Source organism: Cyclopterus lumpus, chromosome 7, assembly GCF_009769545.1.
Source record: "Cyclopterus lumpus isolate fCycLum1 chromosome 7, fCycLum1.pri, whole genome shotgun sequence".
NCBI lineage: Eukaryota > Metazoa > Chordata > Actinopteri > Perciformes > Cyclopteridae > Cyclopterus > Cyclopterus lumpus.
Window position 1 is genome coordinate 24,683,427 of NC_046972.1, and position 25,000 is coordinate 24,708,426.

General features: G+C 43.5%; 2 protein-coding genes across 4 annotated transcripts in view; both read right to left on the reverse strand.

Moving 5' to 3' along the window:
• Positions 1 to 2,487, reverse strand: part of tfe3a (transcription factor binding to IGHM enhancer 3a) — a 21,497-nt gene extending 19,010 nt beyond the window's left edge. The window contains exon 1 of one of the 3 annotated variants that reach the window (XM_034536365.1): positions 1,771 to 2,180. In XM_034536365.1, coding sequence (XP_034392256.1) covers positions 1,771 to 1,901 — 131 coding nt within the window. In that variant the 5' untranslated portion in view covers positions 1,902 to 2,180. Of the gene's footprint in view, positions 1 to 1,770 lie in introns of all 3 variants that reach the window. The other 2 variants (XM_034536364.1, XM_034536366.1) reach the window with 2 other exon arrangements.
• An 8,126-nt stretch (positions 2,488 to 10,613) lies between these two features.
• The window catches only part of fgd1 (FYVE, RhoGEF and PH domain containing 1), a 15,559-nt gene continuing 1,172 nt past the window's right edge, over positions 10,614 to 25,000 (reverse strand). The window contains exons 2-13 of the mRNA XM_034536370.1: positions 24,768 to 24,924; positions 22,699 to 22,837; positions 22,328 to 22,386; positions 21,364 to 21,510; positions 17,198 to 17,290; positions 17,036 to 17,115; positions 16,924 to 16,954; positions 16,743 to 16,844; positions 14,713 to 14,841; positions 14,420 to 14,578; positions 13,490 to 13,636; positions 10,614 to 12,735 (exon numbers count right to left, since the gene is read on the reverse strand). Coding sequence (XP_034392261.1) covers positions 12,460 to 12,735; positions 13,490 to 13,636; positions 14,420 to 14,578; positions 14,713 to 14,841; positions 16,743 to 16,844; positions 16,924 to 16,954; positions 17,036 to 17,115; positions 17,198 to 17,290; positions 21,364 to 21,510; positions 22,328 to 22,386; positions 22,699 to 22,837; positions 24,768 to 24,924 — 1,519 coding nt within the window. The 3' untranslated portion in view covers positions 10,614 to 12,459. The remainder of the gene's footprint in view (positions 12,736 to 13,489; positions 13,637 to 14,419; positions 14,579 to 14,712; positions 14,842 to 16,742; positions 16,845 to 16,923; positions 16,955 to 17,035; positions 17,116 to 17,197; positions 17,291 to 21,363; positions 21,511 to 22,327; positions 22,387 to 22,698; positions 22,838 to 24,767; positions 24,925 to 25,000) is intronic.

A 25,000-nucleotide genomic window follows, 5' to 3' on the forward strand; every position in this document is an offset into this window, starting at 1 on the left:
GTGTGTGTGTGTGTGTGTCTGCTTGTGTGTCTGCTTGTGTGTGTCTGCTTGTGTGTCTGCTTGTGTGTGTGTGTGTGTCTGCTTGTGTGTGTGTGTGTGTCTGTGTGTGTGTCTGCTTGTGTGTGTGTGTGTCTGCTTGTGTGTGTGTGTGTGTCTGCTTGTGTGTGTGTGTGTCTGCGTGTGTGTGTGTATCTGCATGTGTGTCTGCTTGTGTGTGTGTGTGTGTGTGTGTGTGTGTGTGTGTGTGTGTGTGTCTGCATGTGTGTGTGTCTGCGTGTGTGTGTTACATTTATCATTTAAATGTTAAAGATTCATCTTTTTGATTTTTAAGAAAAGCAACAAACAAACAAACAAACAAACCGCCACCTCCCACTTCCTGTTTTGATGAAAGTAGAGTGACGATTAATATCAATCAATATTGATTGATATTGATTGATAATGATGATAATTTGAGTCTAAGGTTCTGTCTCTAGGCAGGTTGGAGACAACCAGGACATTGAACACAACACTGAACTGAGACACTGAACACAACACTGAACTAAGACCTTGAACACAACACTGAACTGAGACATTGAACACAACACTGAACTGGGACATTGAACACAACACTGAACTAAGACCTTGAACACAACACTGAACTGAGACATTGAACACAACACTGAACTAAGACCTTGAACACAACACTGAACTGAGACATTGAACACAACACTGAACTGAGACACTGAACACAACACTGAACTAAGACCTTGAACACAACACTGAACTGAGACATTGAACACAACACTGAACTAAGACCTTGAACACAACACTGAACTGAGACATTGAACACAACACTGAACTAAGACCTTGAACACAACACTGAACTGAGACATTGAACACAACACTGAACTGAGACACTGAACACAACACTGAACTAAGACCTTGAACACAACACTGAACTGAGACATTGAACACAACACTGAACTGGGACATTGAACACAACACTGAACTAAGACCTTGAACACAACACTGAACTAAGACCTTGAACACAACACTGAACTGGGACATTGAACACAACACTGAACTGGGACATTGAACACAACACTGAACTAAGACCTTGAACACAACACTGAACTAAGACCTTGAACACAACACTGAACTGGGACATTGAACACAACACTGAACTGGGACATTGAACACAACACTGAACTGGGACATTGAACACAACACTGAACTAAGACTTTGAACACAACACTGAACTAAGACCTTGAACACAACACTGAACTGGGACATTGAACACAACACTGAACTGAGACATTGAACACAACCCTGAACTGAGACATTGAACACAACCCTGAACTGGGACATTGAACACAACACTGAACTAAGACATTGAACACAACACTGAAGTGAGACACTGAACACAACACTGAAGACAACCCTGAACTGAGACATTGAACACAACACTGAACTGGGACATTGAACACAACACTGAACTAAGACATTGAACACAACACTGAAGTGAGACATTGAACACAACACTGAAGTGAGACACTGAACACAACACTGAGACACTGAACACAACACTGAGACATTGAACACAACACTGAAGTGAGACACTGAACACAACACTGAGACACTGAACACAACACTGAGACATTGAACACAACTTAAGTACTTAATATGCCGATGTCACCCGAAGGCACCACAGATCGGACTCATGTTCTTTAGGCAACGAGCAAATACACATTTCTGAATGGAGTTTGTCTTCCCCGGAACTTCCGGACTCACCGGACCAGGTTGAGAGTTTCAGCCGAGTCCAGGATGACGAACACGGTCTGCGGCTGCAGGACCCCGGCCTCCTGCAGCTCTGGATCGGCTGCGGTCCGGTTCCGGTTCTGGTCCGAGCCGACGGCCGACATGATCCCAGAGACGTTTTCACGGACACTTTATTACCCAGCAGCCACCGGAGGATCAAAGAATCACCGCGGCATGCTTCCCATTAAAGGTCCTGGTCACAGGTTCGAGTCCTCCTCTGGGCTCTGAACCGCAGACAGGCGGACTACAGGGTTGGTGCGGAGCCGCTGTGACAGAGATACGACACACAGACCAGACACACTTCAACTCATCATTTACATTTTACCACCTAGTATACACACTGAGTATAAAACATGTGTTTCACAGTGAAGCGAATGCATGTTTATTATTTCATTTGTAATATAAATAACTTGTGCATAATTATGTTTCATTATAATTGTGTCTAATATGTATTGTTATTTAATGTGAAGGAGCAAAGTTCTTCTTTATTTATTTTTATTCATTTAAATTTGCATAAAGTGCTGAAATATGACACGAAGTGAATAAAGATTTATTTATTTATTGTCGGATGAACATAGATTCAATACATTAGATGATTTTGGGATTCATTGAGATTTTAAACGTATTTAATAATAATTAAATACGTTTCTTTCTACTTCTTCTGTTTCTGTGTGTCGCTCTCCTGCAGGAGGCGGGGCTTCTCACCACAGCCAACAGGACTGGGGCTGCGTTAGCTGACAGCCAATGAGCTGCGTTAGCTGACAGCCAATGAGCTGCGTTAGCTGACAGCCAATGAGCTGCTTGCTGCCGAGAGCCGCCATCTTGTTTGTGGACTGTTACGGGAAGTGACAGTGGCGGGGAAATCCGAGGTGACGTCAGCGGATCGGCAGAGCTCAGACTGACAGGTGGGCTGTCCAATCAGAGGGCCGGGGGGCTGGGCTTAGTCTTGGGCCTCACCAAAGACTGGATAAGAAAGTTATTAAGGCACGAGGTGATAATGATAATAATGACAATACCTTATAAAATGTCAAAAGTAAACTAATATTAGCTAAAGGTCATTATTATTACTGATGTATTAATAAGAGGTAATTAAGAGGTTAACAAAGCTGGTTGAAGTTATTTTCATATTAATTAAAGTAACTCAGATAAATGTAGACCAGTCAAAATTAAATATTTACTCTGAGATGTAGTAGAAGTATAAACATGGTACAAGGTTCCACAAAGTGCAGTACTTGAGTTACTTGTGTTTTTATAGAATGTACAGTTCATTCGGCTTCAAAGGTAAAACTTTTTAAATGTTTTTTATGATTTTTTATGTTGACATCATGAATGTTTGTCACCGTCCCTCTGATGAATGTTACCTATTATCTGTTATCTATTGTCTGTTACCTATTAGTTATTGTCTGTTATCTATTGTCTGTTAACTATTGTCTGTTATCTATTGTCTGTTATCTATTGTCTGTTACCTATTGTCTGTTACCTATTGTCTGTTATCTATTGTCTGTTATCTATTATGTTATCTATGGTCTGTTACCTATTATATGTTATCTATTGTCTGTTACCTATTATCTGTTACCTATTGTCTGTTATCTATTGTCTGTTAACTATTGTCTGTTACCTATTATCTGTTACCTATTATATGTTACCTATTGTCTGTTACCTATTAGTTATTGTCTGTTACCTATTATATGTTATCTATTGTCTGTTACCTATTGTCTGTTATCTATTGTCTGTTACCTATTGTCTGTTATCTATTGTCTGTTACCTATTATCTGTTATCTATTGTCTGTTACCTATTAGTTATTGTCTGTTACCTATTGTCTGTTATCTATTGTCTGTTACCTATTATCTGTTACCTATTGTCTGTTATCTATTGTCTGTTAACTATTGTCTGTTACCTATTATCTGTTACCTATTATATGTTACCTATTGTCTGTTACCTATTAGTTATTGTCTGTTACCTATTATATGTTATCTATTGTCTGTTACCTATTGTCTGTTATCTATTGTCTGTTATCTATTGTATGTTATCTATTGTCTGTTATCTATTATCTGTTACCTATTATGTTATCTATTATGTTATCTATGGTCTGTTACCTATTATATGTTACCTATTGTCTGTTATCTATTGTCTGTTATCTATGGTCTGTTACCTATTATCTGTTATCTATTGTCTGTTACCTATTATATGTTACCTATTATGTTATCTATTGTCTGTTACCTATTATATGTTATCTATTGTCTGTTACCTATTATCTGTTACCTATTATGTTATCTATGGTCTGTTACCTATTATTATCTGTTACCTATTGTCTGTTATCTATTGTCTGTTACCTATTATCTGTTATCTATTGTCTGTTACCTATTATCTGTTACCTATTATGTTATCTATTGTCTGTTACCTATTATCTGTTACCTATTATGTTATCTATGGTCTGTTACCTATTATTATCTGTTATCTATTGTCTGTTACCTATTGTCTGTTACCTATTATCTGTTACCTATTATGTTATCTATTATGTTATCTATGGTCTGTTACCTATTGTCTGTTACCTATTGTCTGTTATCTATTGTCTGTTACCTATTATATGTTATCTATTGTCTGTTATCTATTGTCTGTTATCTATTATCTGTTACCTATTATGTTATCTATTATGTTATCTATGGTCTGTTACCTATTATCTGTTACCTATTATCTGTTACCTATTGTCTGTTATCTATTGTCTGTTAACTATTGTCTGTTATCTATTGTCTGTTACCTATTATCTGTTATCTATTATCTGTTATCTATTGTCTGTTACCTATTATATGTTACCTATTGTCTGTTATCTATTGTCTGTTACCTATTATCTGTTATCTATTGTCTGTTACCTATTAGTTATTGTCTGTTACCTATTATATGTTATCTATTGTCTGTTACCTATTGTTTGTTATCTATTGTCTGTTATCTATTGTCTGTTACCTATTATCTGTTATCTATTGTCTGTTATCTATTGTCTGTTATCTATTATCTGTTATCTATTGTCTGTTACCTATTGTCTGTTACCTATTATATGTTATCTATTGTCTGTTATCTATTATCTGTTACCTATTATGTTATCTATGGTCTGTTACCTATTATCTGTTATCTATTGTCTGTTACCTATTGTCTGTTATCTATTGTCTGTTATCTATTGTCTGTTACCTATTATCTGTTATCTATTGTCTGTTATCTATTGTCTGTTATCTATTATCTGTTATCTATTATCTGTTATCTATTGTCTGTTACCTATTATATGTTATCTATTGTCTGTTACCTATTGTCTGTTACCTATTATCTGTTACCTATTATGTTATCTATTGTCTGTTACCTATTGTCTGTTATCTATTGTCTGTTACCTATTATATGTTATCTATTGTCTGTTACCTATTGTCTGTTACCTATTATCTGTTACCTATTATGTTATCTATGGTCTGTTACCTATTGTCTGTTACCTATTATATGTTATCTATTGTCTGTTATCTATTATCTGTTACCTATTATGTTATCTATGGTCTGTTACCTATTGTCTGTTACCTATTATATGTTATCTATTGTCTGTTATCTATTATCTGTTACCTATTATCTGTTACCTATTATGTTATCTATGGTCTGTTACCTATTGTCTGTTACCTATTATATGTTATCTATTGTCTGTTATCTATTATCTGTTACCTATTATGTTATCTATGGTCTGTTACCTGTTATATGTTATCTATTGTCTGTTACCTATTATCTGTTACCTATTGTCTGTTACCTATTATCTGTTATCTATTGTCTGTTATCTATTATCTGTTACCTATTATGTTATCTATTATGTTATCTATGGTCTGTTACCTATTGTCTGTTACCTATTATATGTTACCTATTATGTTATCTATTATGTTATCTATGGTCTGTTACCTATTGTCTGTTACCTATTATCTGTTACCTATTATGTTATCTATGGTCTGTTACCTATTGTCTGTTACCTATTATATGTTATCTATTGTCTGTTATCTATTGTCTGTTAACTATTATCTGTTACCTATTGTCTGTTATCTATTGTCTGTTAACTATGTTATCTATGGTCTGTTACCTATTGTCTGTTACCTATTATATGTTATCTATTGTCTGTTATCTATTATCTGTTACCTATTATGTTATCTATTATGTTATCTATGGTCTGTTACCTATTGTCTGTTACCTATTGTCTGTTATCTATTGTCTGTTATCTATTATCTGTTACCTATTATGTTATCTATTATGTTATCTATGGTCTGTTACCTATTATATGTTATATATTGTCTGTTACCTATTATCTGTTACCTATTGTCTGTTAACTATTGTCTGTTACCTATTATCTGTTACCTATTATGTTATCTATTGTCTGTTACCTATTATGTTATCTATTGTCTGTTACCTATTATATGTTATCTATGGTCTATTACCTATTGTCTTTTACCTATTGTCTGTTACCTATTATCTGTTATCTATTGTCTGTTACCTATTGTCTGTTACCTATTATCTGTTACCTATTATGTTATCTATTATGTTATCTATGGTCTGTTACCTATTATATGTTATATATTGTCTGTTACCTATTATCTGTTACCTATTGTCTGTTATCTATTGTCTGTTAACTATTGTCTGTTACCTATTATCTGTTACCTATTATCTGTTACCTATTATCTGTTACCTATTATGTTATCTATTGTCTGTTACCTATTATGTTATCTATTGTCTGTTACCTATTATATGTTATCTATGGTCTATTACCTATTGTCTTTTACCTATTGTCTGTTACCTATTATCTGTTATCTATTGTCTGTTACCTATTGTCTGTTACCTATTATCTGTTACCTATTATGTTATCTATGGTCTGTTACCTATTGTCTGTTACCTATTATATGTTATCTATTGTCTGTTATGTTATCTATGGTCTGTTACCTATTATGTTATCTATTATGTTATCTATGGTCTGTTACCTATTATGTTATCTATTATGTTATCTATGGTCTGTTACCTATTATATGTTAACTATTGTCTGTTACCTATTGTCTGTTACCTATTATATGTTATCTATTATCTGTTACCTATTGTCTGTTATATATTGTCTGTTAACTATTGTCTGTTACCTATTGTCGGTTACCTATTATGTTATCTATGGTCTGTTACCTATTGTCTGTTACCTATTGTCTGTTATCTATTATCTGTTACCTATTATGTTATATATTATGTTATCTATGGTCTGTTACATATTGTCTGTTACCTATTATCTGTTATCTATTGTCTGTTACCTATTATATGTTATCTATTGTCTGTTACCTATTATCTGTTACCTATTATGTTATCTATTGTCTGTTACCTATTATATGTTATATATGGTCTGTTACCTATTGTCTTTTACCTATTGTCTGTTATCTATTGTCTGTTACCTATTATCTGTTATCTATTGTCTGTTACCTATTATATGTTATCTATGGTCTGTTATCTATTGTCTGTTACCTATTGTCTGTTACCTATTATCTGTTACCTATCTATTATCTATTACATGTTACCTATTATCTATTAACTATTATCTATTACATATGACCTACTATCTATTATCTGTTACCTATTACATATTACCTATTAACTAACATTCACACACTGATGGGAGGAGCTAAGGTGCCACCTGTCCATCAGGACTAACTAACATTCACACACCGTAGAACAGCTACAGGAGACATTTGGGGTCAAGTGTCTTAACCAAGGACACATCGACATGGACTAGAGGAGCCGGGGATCGAACCACCGATCCTCTGATTGAAGGACGACCCTGCTCTCCACTGAGTCACATTCGCCCGTAGAAGTAGTAATAGTAGTAGAAGTAGTCGTAGGATTAGTAGTAATATTATTATTAGTAGTAGTAGTAGTAGTAGTAGTAGAATAGTAGTTTCATATTTTATGTTTTTATTTCATTTATAACCTCATACACATTTCTCATTGTATTTTCTTACAGAAGGGCATGATGGGAAACAGAAGGGCATGATGGGAACAGGATGGAAGGCAGTGGCCGGCCACTAACCAATAACCTGCAATCAATCAATCAATCAATACTCAATAATAACAAGATACCCAATCTACAACAGGAAGAAGAACACAACCTGCTGTTACACCCGGAGAGAGACGCTGTGTTCTGATTGGTCTCCTGGGGGGAAAGAGATGTGTTCTGGTTGGATTTAATCCAGCAAACAAACTATCAAAACGTATTTGGAGCGTAGAGCCGGTTAGCGCCTCAGTAACAAAGATGGCCGACAGGAGAGCTCAGATTATTCATCTACTTCACGCCTACACATTACTGAACCACGTTCAGCTTCATCTGTGTGAAGGTCTCCATGGTAACAGCAGCCCATAACAGGATGAGGAGAACCATATCCAGATCAGGAAGTAAAAAACACAAATATAATAGTAACACTTTGGATTAAAAAAGGGAAATAAATACAAAACCACCGACAGCGATCACGTCGTCTCATTTGGCACAAGAAAGGTTCAATAAAACTGTAAGGCGAAATACATAGAACAGAACCAGCTCTGACCGGTTAGAACCAGTTAAAAGCAGTTAGAACCGTTTAAAAATGTGTAGAAGCAGTTAAAACCGGTAAGAAGCGGTTCTAACTAGTCAAAACCAGATAGAGCCAGTTAGTACCCGCAACAGGTTAGAACCGGTTAGAAATAATTCAAACCAGTTGGAACCGGTTTTCACTGGCTGTAAATAAACCAATTCAAACTTCTTCTTACAGGTTAAAGTCGGTGTTTACTGGTTCTGCTGACGGGCGGTTATAACGAGAGACGAACCAGAAACACAAGTGAATAAAACGACTAAAATCAGGAACAAGATCTTTATATCTTTATTTTTCCATATCTTCACATCTTTGTATCTCTATATTTCCTTTATTTCTTCATACCTCCATATATCCATATACCTCCATATCTCTATAACTTGATATCTCCATACATCCATATCTCTATATCTTCATATAGCCATACCTCTGTATCTCCTGGTCTGCTAGCGAGTGTTTAGCTAACGTGGTTTTTGCTGTTTGGACGTTAACTTTAATGAGTTGTAGCAGAAATCATATTAATTATCCAGTGTGTTTGAGAGCTAGCCTCCAAGCTACAGCTAGCTTGTGTAACAACCTCCTGTTCGTCTCTCGGTATAACCGGCCCAAAACCAGCCCAAAACCAGCCCAAAACCAGCCCAAAACCAGCCCAAAACCAGCCCAAAACTAGCCCAAAACCAGCCCAAAACTAGCCCAAAAGCAACAACAAGAAATATACTGAAACATAATCCGATGGCCAACAATTTCACAAGCTCTGTATACGGAATACTGTGTAGTTTTGAAAACGTGCTTTGGCACATGAAGAGAAAGTCCACACTGATACAACACAATTAACTGCATCATAAACACACTGGTCAGAACCAGTCAGAACCAGTCCAGACTGGCTGCAACCAGTCTGCAAAACTCTCTAAAAATAGAACAAAAAGTAAACAACTGCTTATCACAAGTCACGCAGATTGAACTTTTAAATGTTTTCCACCACATCGAGACAACCGGTGATGATGAGAACAATAAGGCGGAGTTACTGGTTACTTCCTTCGTTCCCAGTGAGGGAGGTTATCACGCCGCTGGACAACCAGAGCCACGACCAGACCGAGCACCGTGTTAGTGACGCAGCTCAACGAGTTCATAAATCCAGTTTTAAAACGTTCCATCTCTGTGTGTTCAGGACCTGGATAGCCTAGCTTAGCACAAACACTGTGTGTTCTGTGTGTTCAGGACCTGGTTAGCCTATCTTAGCACAAACACTGAAAAGAGGGGAAAACTGCTCGCCCAGCTCGGCACAAAGACTGCAGCAAGTGGAAATGCTAGCTTAGCTTAGCACAAAGACTGAGAGCAGGGGTAAACTTCTAGCTTAGCATAGCACCAAGGCTTAAAACAGGGGTACACTAATAGCTTAGCTTAGCAAAAAGACCGGAGACAGGGGTAAACTGCTAGCTTAGCATAGCACCAAGGCTGGAAACGGGTAAACTGATAGTTTAGTTTAACATTAAGACTGGAGACTGGGAGGTAACTGATAGCTTAGCACAAAGGTTAGAAGCAGGGGTAAACTGATAGCTTAGCTTAGCACAAAGACTAGAGACAGGGGGAAACTGATGTATATGTGAAACATGGAACCTTAAGATTGTTCCTTTTAGCTTCACCCTGTCAGCCGATAATCTAAACTGTGGAACCAACATGGCCGCCGCCGAAACACAAACAGTCCGATTGGCTCTGTCTGTGCGGTGATCGGGAGCGTTGACCTTTAACCTTTACATAGTCACATGACCGACGGGGTCCACAGGAGAATAAATTATATTTACAAAATCTTTACTCTTTGTTTTACTTCTTGCATCAACTTGCATCAAGTGAACATCAAACACAACCCGGACTCATAAACACGGAAACATCAGTTCATCAGACAGATTCATCAGAATAACAATAATCATATCAATAATCTTTTCACTATCAAAACACTTTGTCCAAAACGTGTCAGTAGAGATGGAGGGAGAAATGGGAACTGCTGGAAGTGACGAGAGAAAAACAACTGGGGTCGGCTTCGTCATCTGACCTCTGACCTCATCTGTTAAAAAACTCCTCTTCAAATGTTTTACATGAAAGTCCAAAAAGAAAAACCTTCTTCGTCTTCATCAGTTCTGAAGAAGTCTCGTATTTTTAATCTCAGTTCATTTTTCTTCTCAATAAAAAGAATCGCTCATTGTCCAAAGAGACGTCTTCAAATGTCGCACATAAACACTAATATTCTATCTCATGTATGTTTAATATATATATTTATATATATAGTATTAATATACATCATATGAGCTTCAGATGAAGACATGAGTGAATCTTTCCTTTCACAATAAGAGTTTATAACAATAAAGTAAATTTAAATAACGTCAAATAACAGTATATGTTGTGCATGTAAACGTAGTCTTCATCATCATCATCATCATCTCAACGTCATCTGAGGGTTTCAGCTTTGTGACTTTTTTTAACCACAAACAAACAAACAAACAAACGTTGGTGGAATAAAAGTTGACTGTGTTCCAAACTGTTTTGAGACGAGTAGATGTCCAACATTCTGAATCTTCTTTAGTTTTATTTGGACTTTTCAAGTCATGAACTTTCGAAGAAATAAATATATTACTAATAAGACGTCTTCAGGGACTTTATAAAAACCTGCAGTACCAAACCTCTCCAGCAGAGCGGCTTCGGGTCTGATGGAGCAGAGGCTGCTGGGAAACTTCCAGACAGGCGCTTTGATTGGCAGGTTCGGAAAGTTTAAAAAGTTTCTTCTTCAGGGGAAACGTCAAACATTAAAATGTCTTCTAAGTGCATTTAAAGAGGATACGTGTATCTGTCGTCTTCTTCTTCTTCTTCTTCTTCTTCTTCTTCCCTCCTTTCGACTGTTGACGTCTACTGTCTGTTTTCAGGAAACCACAAACTTTATCTTTTAAAAAACAGAAGAATCTGTTGTTGATCGTGTCGGGTTGAAGATGGCTGTCCGACACGGGGCCGACAGGTGGCCACCAGGGGGTCCGACAAAAGTCCGACAGGTGGTCTGACAGCCGACAGGTGTTCGACACGGGGCCGACAGGTGGCCACCAGGGGGTCCGACAAAAGTCCGACAGGTGGTCTGACAGCCGACAGGTGTTCGACACGGGGCCGACAGGTGGCCACCAGGGGGTCCGACAAAAGTCCGACAGGTGGTCTGACAGCCGACAGGTGTTCGACACGGGGCCGACAGGTGGCCACCAGGGGGTCCGACAAAAGTCCGACAGGTGGTCTGACAGCCGACAGGTGTTCGACACGGGGCCGACAGGTGGCCACCAGGGGGTCCAACAAAAGTCCGACAGGTGGTCTGACAAATGTCCGACAGGTGGTCTGACAGCCGACAGGTGTCCGACACGGGGCCGACAGGTGGCCACCAGGGGGTCCGACAAAAGTCCGACAGGTGGTCTGACAGCCGACAGGTGTTCGACACGGGGCCGACAGGTGGCCACCAGGGGGTCCGACAAATATCCGTTTTTATTGTGTTGTTGACGTTGTTGGTCCAGGTCACATGACATTGTGGATATTAGCCAACGTTCTCTAAATTCTCTGAGCCAACATGAAGCAGACGGCGGCTGAGGCTTCTGGGTACTGTAGTCCTTAAGACCAAACTGAGGGAACGTAAAGCCCAGCGGTCCGGAACCGTCCAACCAGAGACTGAGCTGTTCATCACAGCAGCTTCATGTTCCAGGAAACGTCCAATCAGAGAGCTTCTTACTGCTGATGGATGGTGGGCGTGTCTCCATAGCAGCTGAGGCTTATGGGTACTGTGGTGTTTCAGACCAAACTGAGGGGAGAAAAAAACACTGTGGTTCTCATGTTTCCTGTGAGAAGATGCTCCGCCCACCTCACTGCGTCACAGTGATAAAAAACAAGGTGAAGAAGAGAGAGACGCCATTTTGTGTCTGACAGCGAGGAGAAATCATGCAGTGTGTGTGTGTGTGTGTGTGTGTATGTAATGGTTTTGTAATGGTTTCCAATAGAAAAAGGATCTTCATCGTTGTCATCCTTGCTCATCCAATAGGATCACGTGTTCTCCCCCTCCGCTGCAGACGCCAGCTCCTCCCCCTCTTCCTCCAGACTCTCCACGATTGGCCGGTGGACCTGAGGCTCCTCCCCCCTCCCGGCCCTCAGCAGGACGTCTATCCACCGCCGCTGCAGCTCCTCCCCCTCAGCGCTGAAGTACAGGGTCAGGTGACTCTGGGAGATCTTGAAGGCGTGGCGTCGCTCCAGCCGGTCACATGACTCAGGAAGAGAGACCTCGAAGCCAATCAGAGGAACGCTGCGCTGAGCCTTCACGTCCTGGAGAGATGATCAATACATCTGATTTCTTCAGAGAGCATCATGGGTAATATATCCTCAAACCCCCTCAAGTCATCCTTAAACCTTAAGTCCTCCTTGACCCTCTTCAAGTCCCCCTCAAGTCCTCCTCAACGCTCCTGCAGTCCTCTTTAAACCTCCTCACACCTTCTCAAGTCCTCCTTAAACCCCCTAAAGTCCTCCTTCAACCCCCTCACACCTCCTCAAGCCTCCTCAAGTCCTTATCAAACCGCCTCACCCCTCCTCGAGTCCTCTTTAAACCTCCTCACACCTTCTCAAGTCCTCCTTAAACCCCCTAAAGTCCTCCTTCAACCCCCTCACACCTCCTCAAGCCTCCTCAAGTCCTCATCAAACCGCCTCACCCCTCCTCGAGTCCTCTTTAAACCCCCTCACACCTCCTTAAGTCCTCCTCAAACCCCCTCAAGTAATCCTCATCCCCCCTCACACCTCCTTAAGTCCTCCTCAAACCATCCCACACGCATCTTGTATACAGTCCTCTTTAAACCCCCTCACACCTCCTTAAGTCCTCCTCAAACCCCCTCAAGTAATCCTCATCCCCCCTCACACCTCCTTAAGTCCTCCTCAAACCATCCCACACGCATCTTGTATACAGTCCTCTTTAAACCCCCTCACACCTCCTTAAGTCCTCCTCAAACCCCCTCAAGTAATCCTCATCCCCCCTCACACCTCCTTAAGTCCTCCTCAAACCCCCCCACACCCATCTTGTATACGGTACCTGTGGAGCTCCGTAGACGTAGAGCACCAGCGGCTCGTTTTCAGGGATAACGAACCAGGCCTTCTGCCAGCCGCGCCCGCCTCCTTTCTCCATGTGGTGAAGAAAACTACAGATCACACTGTGCTCGGCGGCCAGGGAGGCCTGTTTCTGTGGAGAGGAGGTCACGGTGAGGTCAGAGTGATGTCACGGTGAGGTCACGGTGAGGTCAGAGTGATGTCACGGTGAGGTCAGAGTGAGGTCAGAGTGATGTCACGGTGAGGTCACGGTGAGGTCAGAGTGATGTCACGGTGATGTCACGGTGAGGTCAGAGTGATGTCACGGTGATGTCAGAGTGATGTCACGGTGAGGTCACGGTGAGGTCAGAGTGATGTCACGGTGATGTCAGAGTGATGTCACGGTGAGGTCAGAGTGATGTCACGGTGAGGTCAGAGTGATGTCACGGTGATGTCAGAGTGATGTCACGGTGAGGTCAGAGTGATGTCACGGTGAGGTCAGAGTGAGGTCACGGTGAGGTCAGAGTGATGTCACGGTGATGTCACGGTGAGGTCAGAGTGATGTCACGGTGAGGTCAGAGTGATGTCACGGTGATGTCACGGTGAGGTCAGAGTGATGTCACGGTGAGGTCAGAGTGATGTCACGGTGAGGTCACGGTGAGGTCAGAGTGATGTCACGGTGATGTCAGAGTGAGGTCAGAGTGATGTCAGAGTGAGGTCAGAGTGATGTCACGGTGAGGTCAGAGTGATGTCACGGTGATGTCACGGTGAGGTCAGAGTGATGTCACGGTGAGGTCAGAGTGATGTCACGGTGATGTCAGAGTGATGTCACGGTGAGGTCAGAGTGATGTCACGGTGATGTCACGGTGAGGTCAGAGTGATGTCACGGTGAGGTCAGAGTGATGTCACGGTGATGTCACGGTGAGGTCAGGCTAACCTCCAGGATGGAGCGTCTCCTCTGGGTGCTGCTGCTCATGGCGGCGGGTGAAGTCGACATTCCCACCAACATGGCGTAGCAGTCGACACAGACACGGTTGGTGCGGTTGTTGTCGTACGAAAGACGAGCTCGGAACTCCGAACATTTCCCACAAACCACCTGGAGCCAACGAACAAGAGGCAGTTGATATGTACCATAGTACTCTATGAAGTACAACAGTTACCTCTGAGATGTAGTACAGTACTTTACAGCGGTGCTATTGATTATTGATTATGAGATATTGATGAACGTACGTGTCCACAGGCTTTACAGTGGTGCCGTCTCTTGGTGATGGAGTTGAACGGCTCCTGACATTTCATACATAGCGTCACCTCCTTCTCTCGGATGGGAGTCGGAGCTCGTTTTCCAAGTTCCACACAGCTCTGAGAGAAGGACACAAGGACATGAGGACACAAGGACATAAGGTCAGGAGGACACAAGGACAGGAGGACAGGAGGACATGAGGACACAAGGACATAAGGACATGAGGACAGGAGGAAATAAGGACAGGAGGACACAAGGACATAAGGGCATGAGGACAGGAGGAAATAAGGACAGGAGGACACAAGGACATAAGGACATGAGGACAGGAGGAAATAAGGACAGGAGGACACAAGGACATAAGGACATGAGGACAGGAGGACACAAGGACAGGAGGACACAAGGACAGGAGGACATGAGGACATAAGGACATGAGGACAGGAGGAAATAAGGACAGGAGGACACAAGGACAGGAGGACACAAGGACAGGAGGACAAGGACAGGAGGAAATAAGGACAGGAGGACACAAGAACATAAGGTCAGGAATACATGAGGACAAAAGGACAGAGAGTCTGATCTGGGTATAATAGAGTCTGGTCTGGGTTCAGTAGAGTCTGGTCTGGGTTCAGTAGAGTCTGGTCTGGGTTCAATATAGTCTGGTATGGGTTCAGTAGAGTCTGGTCTGGGTTCAGTAGAGTCTGGTCTGGGTTCAGTAGAGTCTGGTCTGGGTATAATAGAGTCTGGTCTGGGTTCAGTAGAGTCTGGTCTGGGTTCAGTAGAGTCTGGGTTCAGTAGAGTCTGGTCTGGGTTCAGTAGAGTCTGGTCTGGGTTCAGTAGAGTCTAGTCTGGGTTCAGTAGAGTCTGGGTTCAGTAGAGTCTGGTCTGGGTTCAGTAGAGTCTGGTCTGGGTTCAGTAGAGTCTGGGTTCAGTAGAGTCTGGTCTGGGTTCAGTAGAGTCTGGGTTCAGTAGAGTCTGATCTGGGTTAAGTAGAGTCTGGTCTGGGTTCAGTAGATTCTGGTCTGGGTTCAGTAGAGTCTGGTCTGGGTTCAGTGGAGTCTGGGTTCAGTAGAGTCTAGTCTGGGTTCAATAGAGTCTGGTGTGGGTTCAGTAGAGTCTGGTCTGGGTTCAATAGAGTCTGGTGTGGGTTCAGTAGAGTCTGGTCTGGGTTCAGTAGAGTCTGGGTTCAGTAGAGTCTGGTCTGGGTTCAGTGGAGTCTGGGTTCAGTAGAGTCTAGTCTGGGTTCAATAGAGTCTGGTGTGGGTTCAGTAGAGTCTGGTCTGGGTTCAATAGAGTCTGGTGTGGGTTCAGTAGAGAGTCTGGTGTGGGTTCAGTAGAGTCTGGTCTGGGTTCAGTAGAGTCTGGGTTCAATAGAGTCTGGGTTCAATAGAGTCTGGTCTGGGTTCAGTAGAGTCTGATCTGGGTTCAATAGAGTCTGATCTGGGTTCAGTAGAGTCTGGTCTGGGTTCAGTAGAGTCTGGGTTCAGTAGAGTCTGGGTTCAGTAGAGTCTGGTCTGGGTTCAATAGAGTCTGGTCTGGGTTCAGTAGAGTCTGGTCTGGGTTCAGTAAAGTCTGGTGTGGGTTCAGTAGAGTCTGGTCTGGGTTCAGTAGAGTCTGGTCTGGGTTCAATAGAGTCTGGGTTCAATAGAGTCTGGTCTGGGTTCAGTAGAGTCTGGTCTGGGTTCAGTAGAGTCTGGGTTCAGTAGAGTCTGGTCTGGGTTCAATAGAGTCTGGTCTGGGTTCAGTAGAGTCTGGTCTGGGTTCAGTAGAGTCTGGTCTGGGTTCAGTAGAGTCTGGTCTGGGTTCAGTAGAGTCTGGGTTCAGTAGAGTCTGGTCTGGGTTCAGTAAAGTCTGGTGTGGGTTCAGTAGAGTCTGGTCTGGGTTCAATAGAGTCTGGGTTCAATAGAGTCTGGGTTCAATAGAGTCTGGTCTGGGTTCAGTAGAGTCTGGTCTGGGTTCAATAGAGTCTGGGTTCAATAGAGTCTGGTCTGGGTTCAGTAGAGTCTGGTCTGGGACCAGCTGTTACCGGGGAGTGAGGCGGCGTGGACTCGTCGTCCCTCAGAGAACAGGTGAGATGTCTGAAGCTCTCCATCGTCTGCTCGTGTCTCTGGATGGTCGCCTGGATGGCCTGAACACACAGTAACACATATAAATACATAAATACATAAATACATATCAGACATCACTGCAGACAGGTGAGTCTTTACCTGAATCCAGTCTTTCTTCTCCTCCTCCGTCCTGCAGACACAGAAAATATGTGAGAAAACGTCTGTCTGTCTGTCTGTCTGTCTGTCTGTCTGTCTGTCTGTCTGTCTGTACCTGGCCTGCAGCTCCAGAGATCTCTGTTTTCCAGACACCAGGAACGTCCTGGATGCTGCAACGCTGCTGGTCTCTTTCAGCTGGACAGAGAGAGAGAGAGAGACAGGTGAATAGAGAGTGAGACAGGCGTCACTGAGTGTCAATCAGCTGATGCTGTCTCACCTCCATCCCGTCCACGTCGATGCGAGCGCGGACGCCGTACTTCTGACCAATCAGACGCAGCTTCGGAACGCAGTAGAGCAACCTGTCGTTGAACTGCAGAGAGAGAGACAGGTAGACAGTAGAGTGCTATGATACAGGAGGAGGAGACAGTAGAGTGCTATGATACAGGAGGAGGAGACAGTAGAGTGCTATGATACTAGAGGAGGAGACAGTAGAGTGCTATGATACTAGAGGAGGAGACAGTAGAGTGCTATGATACAGGAGGAGGAGACAGTAGAGTGCTATGATACTAGAGGAGGAGACAGTAGAGTGATATGATACAGGAGGAGGAGACAGTAGAGTGCTATGATACTAGAGGAGGAGACAGTAGAGTGCTATGACTCTAGAGGAGGAGACAGTAGAGTGCTATGATACTAGAGGAGGAGACAGTAGAGTGCTATGACACTAGAGGAGGAGACAGTAGAGTGCTATGATACAGTAGAGTGCTATTACACTAGAGGAGGAGACAGTAGAGTGCTATGATACAGGAGGAGGAGACAGTAGAGTGCTATGATACAGGAGGAGGAGACAGTAGAGTGCTATGATACTAGAGGAGGAGACAGTAGAGTGCTATGATACAGTAGAGTGCTATTACACTAGAGGAGGAGACAGTAGAGTGCTATGATACAGGAGGAGGAGACAGTAGAGTGCTATGATACAGGAGGAGGAGACAGTAGAGTGATATGATACAGGAGGAGACAGTAGAGTGATATGATACAGGAGGAGGAGACAGTAGAGTGCTATGATACTAGAGGAGGAGACAGTAGAGTGCTATGATACAGTAGAGTGCTATTACACTAGAGGAGGAGACAGTAGAGTGCTATGATACAGGAGGAGACAGTAGAGTGCTATGACACTGGAGGAAGAGACAGTAGAGTGCTATGATACAGGAGGAGACAGTAGAGTGATATGATACAGGAGGAGACAGTAGAGTGATATGATACAGGAGGAGACAGTAGAGTGATATGATACAGGAGGAGGAGACAGTAGAGTGCTATGATACTAGAGGAGGAGACAGTAGAGTGCTATGATACTAGAGGAGGAGACAGTAGAGTGATATGATACAGGAGGAGGAGACAGTAGAGTGCTATGATACAGGAGAAGGAGACAGTAGAGTGCTATGATACTAGAGGAGGAGACAGTAGAGTGATATGATACAGGAGGAGGAGACAGTAGAGTGCTATGATACTAGAGGAGGAGCCAGTAGAGTGCTATGACACTAGAGGAGGAGACAGTAGAGTGCTATGATACAGTAGAGTGCTATTACACTAGAGGAGGAGACAGTAGAGTGCTATGATACAGGAGGAGGAGACAGTAGAGTGCTATGATACAGGAGGAGGAGACAGTAGAGTGCTATGATACTAGAGGAGGAGACAGTAGAGTGCTATGATACAGGAGGAGGAGACAGTAGAGTGCTATGATACAGGAGGAGGAGACAGTAGAGTGATATGATACAGGAGGAGGAGACAGTAGAGTGATATGATACAGGAGGAGACAGTAGAGTGATATGATACAGGAGGAGGAGACAGTAGAGTGCTATGATACAGGAGGAGGAGACAGTAGAGTGATATGATACAGGAGGAGGAGACAGTAGAGTGCTATGATACTAGAGGAGGAGACAGTAGAGTGCTATGATACAGTAGAGTGCTATGACACTAGAGGAGGAGACAGTAGAGTGCTATGATACAGTAGAGTGCTATTACACTAGAGGAGGAGACAGTAGAGTGCTATGATACAGGAGGAGGAGACAGTAGAGTGATATGATACAGGAGGAGGAGACAGTAGAGTGCTATGATACTAGAGGAGGAGACAGTAGAGTGCTATGATACAGGAGGAGGAGACAGTAGAGTGATATGATACAGGAGGAGGAGACAGTAGAGTGATATGATACAGGAGGAGACAGTAGAGTGATATGATACAGGAGGAGGAGACAGTAGAGTGCTATGATACTAGAGGAGGAGACAGTAGAGTGCTATGATACAGGAGGAGGAGACAGTAGAGTGATATGATACAGGAGGAGACAGTAGAGTGATATGATACAGGAGGAGGAGACAGTAGAGTGATATGATACAGGAGGAGGAGACAGTAGAGTGCTATGATACTAGAGGAGGAGACAGTAGAGTGCTATGATACAGTAGAGTGCTATTACACTAGAGGAGGAGACAGTAGAGTGCTATGATACAGGAGGAGGAGACAGTAGAGTGCTATGATACAGGAGGAGGAGACAGTAGAGTGATATGATACAGGAGGAGACAGTAGAGTGATATGATACAGGAGGAGGAGACAGTAGAGTGCTATGATACTAGAGGAGGAGACAGTAGAGTGCTATGACACTAGAGGAGGAGACAGTAGAGTGCTATGATACAGTAGAGTGCTATTACACTAGAGGAGGAGACAGTAGAGTGCTATGATACAGGAGGAGGAGACAGTAGAGTGCTATGATACAGGAGGAGACAGTAGAGTGATATGATACAGGAGGAGGAGACAGTAGAGTGCTATGATACTACAGGAGGAGACAGTAGAGTGCTATGATACAGTAGAGTGCTATTACACTAGAGGAGGAGACAGTAGAGTGCTATGATACAGGAGGAGGAGACAGTAGAGTGCTATGATACTAGAGGAGGAGACAGTAGAGTGCTATGATACAGGAGGAGGAGACAGTAGAGTGCTATGATACAGGAGGAGACAGTATAGTTATTTGATACAGGAGGAGGAGACAGTAGAGTGCTATGATACTAGAGGAGGAGACAGTAGAGTGCTATTACACTAGAGGAGGAGACAGTAGAGTGCTATGATACAGGAGGAGGAGACAGTAGAGTGATATGATACAGGAGGAGACAGTAGAGTGCTATTACACTAGAGGAGGAGACAGTAGAGTGCTATGATACAGGAGGAGGACACAGTAGAGTGATATGATACAGGAGGAGACAGTAGAGTGATATGATACAGGAGGAGGAGACAGTAGAGTGCTATGATACTAGAGGAGGAGACAGTAGAGTGCTATGACACTAGAGGAGGAGACAGTAGAGTGCTATGATACAGGAGGAGGAGACAGTAGAGTGCTATGATACTAGAGGAGGAGACAGTAGAGTGCTATGATACAGGAGGAGACAGTAGAGTGCTATGATACAGGAGGAGACAGTAGAGTGATATGATACAGGAGGAGACAGTAGAGTGATATGATACAGGAGGAGGAGACAGTAGAGTGCTATGATACTAGAGGAGGAGACAGTAGAGTGCTATGATACAGTAGAGTGCTATTACACTAGAGGAGGAGACAGTAGAGTGCTATGATACAGGAGGAGGAGACAGTAGAGTGATATGATACAGGAGGAGACAGTAGAGTGATATGATACAGGAGGAGACAGTAGAGTGCTATTACACTAGAGGAGGAGACAGTGGAGTACTATGATACAGGAGGAGGAGACAGTAGAGTGATATGATACAGGAGGAGACAGTAGAGTGCTATTACACTAGAGGAGGAGACAGTAGAGTGCTATGATACAAGAGGAGACAGTAGAGTGCTATGATACAGGAGGAGACAGTAGAGTGATATGATACAGGAGGAGGAGACAGTAGAGTGCTATGATACAGGAGGAGGAGACAGTAGAGTGCTATGATACAGGAGGAGGAGACAGTAGAGTGATATGATACAGGAGGAGGAGACAGTAGAGTGCTATGATACAGGAGGAGGTGACAGTAGAGTGCTATGATAAAGGAGGAGACAGTAGAGTGCTATGATACAGGAGGAGACAGTAGAGTGCTATGATAAAGGAGGAGACAGTAGAGTGCTATGATACAGGAGGAGACAGTAGAGTGATATGATACAGGAGGAGACAGTAGAGTGCTATGATACAGGAGGAGACAGTAGAGTGATATGATACAGGAGGAGACAGTAGAGTGATATGATACAGGAGGAGACAGTAGAGTGCTATTACACTAGAGGAGGAGACAGTGGAGTACTATGACACTAGAGGACAGAGGGGGAGGAGCCAGTGGAGTGCCATGACACTGGAGGACAGAGGGGGAGGAGCCAGTGGAGTGCTATGACACTGGAGGACAGAGGGGGAGGAGCCATTGGAGTGCTATGACACTGGAGGACAGAGGGGGAGGAGCCAGTGGAGTACCAGGAGGAGGTGCCGGTCCTGCGTGGTCCCGTTCTTGTTGGACAGCTTGAGGATGTGTCCTTCTTTAATGAGCTCGTTGGTCGGGTTCACGATGTCTTCTTCTCCGCCCAACAACTCGTACACCTTCAGCAGCTTCCTCATTCGGTCCTGAAGGAGACAAGACGAGGAGTCAGGTGGAGACAGACAGGTAGAGACAGAGACAGACAGGTAGAAACAGACAGGTAGAGACAGAGACAGACAGGTAGAAACAGACAGGTAGAGACAGAGACAGACAGGTAGAAACAGACAGGTAGAGACAGAGACAGACAGGTAGAAACAGACAGGTAGAGACAGAGACAGACAGGTGGAGACAGAGACAGACAGGTGGAGACAGAGACAGACAGGTAGAGACAGAGACAGACAGGTGGAGACAGAGACAGACAGGTAGAGACAGAGACAGACAGGTGGAGACAGACAGGTAGAGACAGAGACAGACAGGTAGAGACAGAGACAGACAGGTGGAGACAGAGACAGACAGGTAGAGACAGAGACAGACAGGTAGAGACAGAGACAGACAGGTGGAGACAGAGACAGACAGGTAGAGACAGAGACAGACAGGTAGAGACAGACAGGTAGAGACAGAGACAGACAGGTAGAAACAGACAGGTAGAGACAGAGACAGACAGGTGGAGACAGAGACAGACAGGTAGAGACAGAGACAGACAGGTAGAAACAGACAGGTAGAGACAGAGACAGACAGGTAGAAACAGACAGGTAGAGACAGAGACAGACAGGTGGAGACAGAGACAGACAGACAGGTAGAGACAGACAGGTGGAGACAGAGACAGACAGGTAGAGACAGAGACAGACAGGTAGAAACAGACAGGTAGAGACAGAGACAGACAGGTAGAGACAGACAGGTGGAGACAGAGACAGACAGGTAGAGACAGAGACAGACAGGTGGAGACAGACAGGTGTGTCTCACCATCTTCTTGATGGCAGCGTTGGAGTGTTCTGCTGCTGTAGCGATCAGCTCCAGAGACTCTGAGAGAAGATCAAAGTATTTAAATATGTTGATGTCTTTCACAGTAATATTTAAATATGTTGATGTCTTTCACAGTAGTATTTAAATATGTTGATGTCTTTCACAGTAATATTTAAATATGTTGATGTCTTTCACAGTAGTATTTAAATATGTTGATGTCTTTCACAGTAATATTTAAATATGTTTTGATGTCTTTCACAGTAATATTTAAATATGTTGATGTCTTTCACAGTAATATTTAAATAAGTTGACATGTCTTTCACAGTATTCTCTAGTCCTCTGAGGTCACATGGGTGCGCTTGTTTACGTACTCTGGGCGTCCCGGTGGTCCGGGGCTTCCTCAGGAAGCCGGTGCAGATAATCTTTGAGCAGCAGCTCGTAGCGAGGGATCCTCTGGACGGGTTCTAACATGTGGTGCTGCAGAGTGAGGTTCCTGCAGCGCTCCTCCCTCTACACACAACGCACACTGTTACACACAGCTACACAACGCACACTGTTACACACAGCTACACACTGTTACACACAGCTACACAACGCACACTGTTACACACAGCTACACACTGTTACACACAGCTACACAACACACACTGTTACACACAGCTACACAACGCACACTGTTACACACAGCTACACAACGCACACTGTTACACACAGCTACACAACGCACACTGTTACACACAGCTACACACTGTTACACACAGCTACACACTGTTACACACAGCTACACAACACACACTGTTACACACAGCTACACAACACACACTGTTACACACAGCTACACAACGCACACTGTTACACACAGCTACACAACGCACACTGTTACACACAGCTACACAACGCACACTGTTACACACAGCTACACACTGTTACACACAGCTACACAACACACACTGTTACACACAGCTACACAACACACACTGTTACACACAGCTACACAACGCACACTGTTACACACAGCTACACAACGCACACTGTTACACACAGCTACACAACGCACACTGTTACACACAGCTACACACTGTTACACACAGCTACACACTGTTACACACAGCTACACAACACACACTGTTACACACAGCTACACAACACACACTGTTACACACAGCTACACAACGCACACTGTTACACACAGCTACACAACGCACACTGTTACACACAGCTACACAACGCACACTGTTACACACAGCCACACAACACACACTGTTACACACAGCCACACGACACACACTGTTACACACAGCTACACACTGTTACACAGAGCTACACAACACACACTGTTACACACAGCTACACAACGCACACTGTTACACACAGCTACACAACACACACTGTTACACACAGCTACACAACGCACACTGTTACACACAGCTACACAACACACACTGTTACACACAGCTACACAACACACACTGTTACACACAGCTACACAACGCACACTGTTACACACAGCTACACAACGCACACTGTTACACACAGCTACACAACGCACACTGTTACACACAGCCACACAACACACACTGTTACACACAGCTACACACTGTTACACACAGCTACACAACGCACACTGTTACACACAGCTACACAACACACACTGTTACACACAGCTACACAACGCACACTGTTACACACAGCTACACAACGCACACTGTTACACACAGCCACACAACACACACTGTTACACACAGCTACACACTGTTACACACAGCTACACAACACACACTGTTACACACAGCTACACAACGCACACTGTTACACACAGCTACACAACACACACTGTTACACACAGCTACACACTGTTACACACAGCTACACAACACACACTGTTACACACAGCTACACAACACACACTGTTACACACAGCTACACAACGCACACTGTTACACACAGCTACACACTGTTACACACAGCTACACAACACACACTGTTACACACAGCTACACAACACACACTGTTACACACAGCTACACAACACACACTGTTACACACAGCTACACACTGTCACACACAGCTACACACTGTTACACACTGTCACACACAGCTACACACTGTCACACACTGTCACACACAGCTACACACTGTCACACACTGTCACACACAGCTACACACTGTCACACACAGCTACACACTGTCACACACTGTCACACACAGCTACACACTGTCACACACTGTCACACACAGCTACACACTGTCACACACTGTCACACACAGCTACACACTGTCACACACTGTCACACACAGCTACACACTGTCACACACAGCTACACACTGTCACACACTGTCACACACAGCTACACACTGTTACACACTGTCACACACAGCTACACACTGTCACACACTGTCACACACAGCTACACACTGTCACACACTGTCACACACACACCTGGATCTCCTGCACGATGCTCTGGAAAGGGGACGACCTCTCCGTCCAGATGTTCAGCAGCTCCATCGCTCCCTCAAAGTTCTTCACGTATTCTCCGTACATCTTCAGGAACGGAGCCAGCTTCTGCAAGATGTCCCCGATCCGTGGGTTAGAGTCCCTGAGGAGACAAGGAGACAAGGAGGCATGAGGAGGAGGAGACAAGGAGACAAGGAGACAAGGAGGCATGGAGGCAT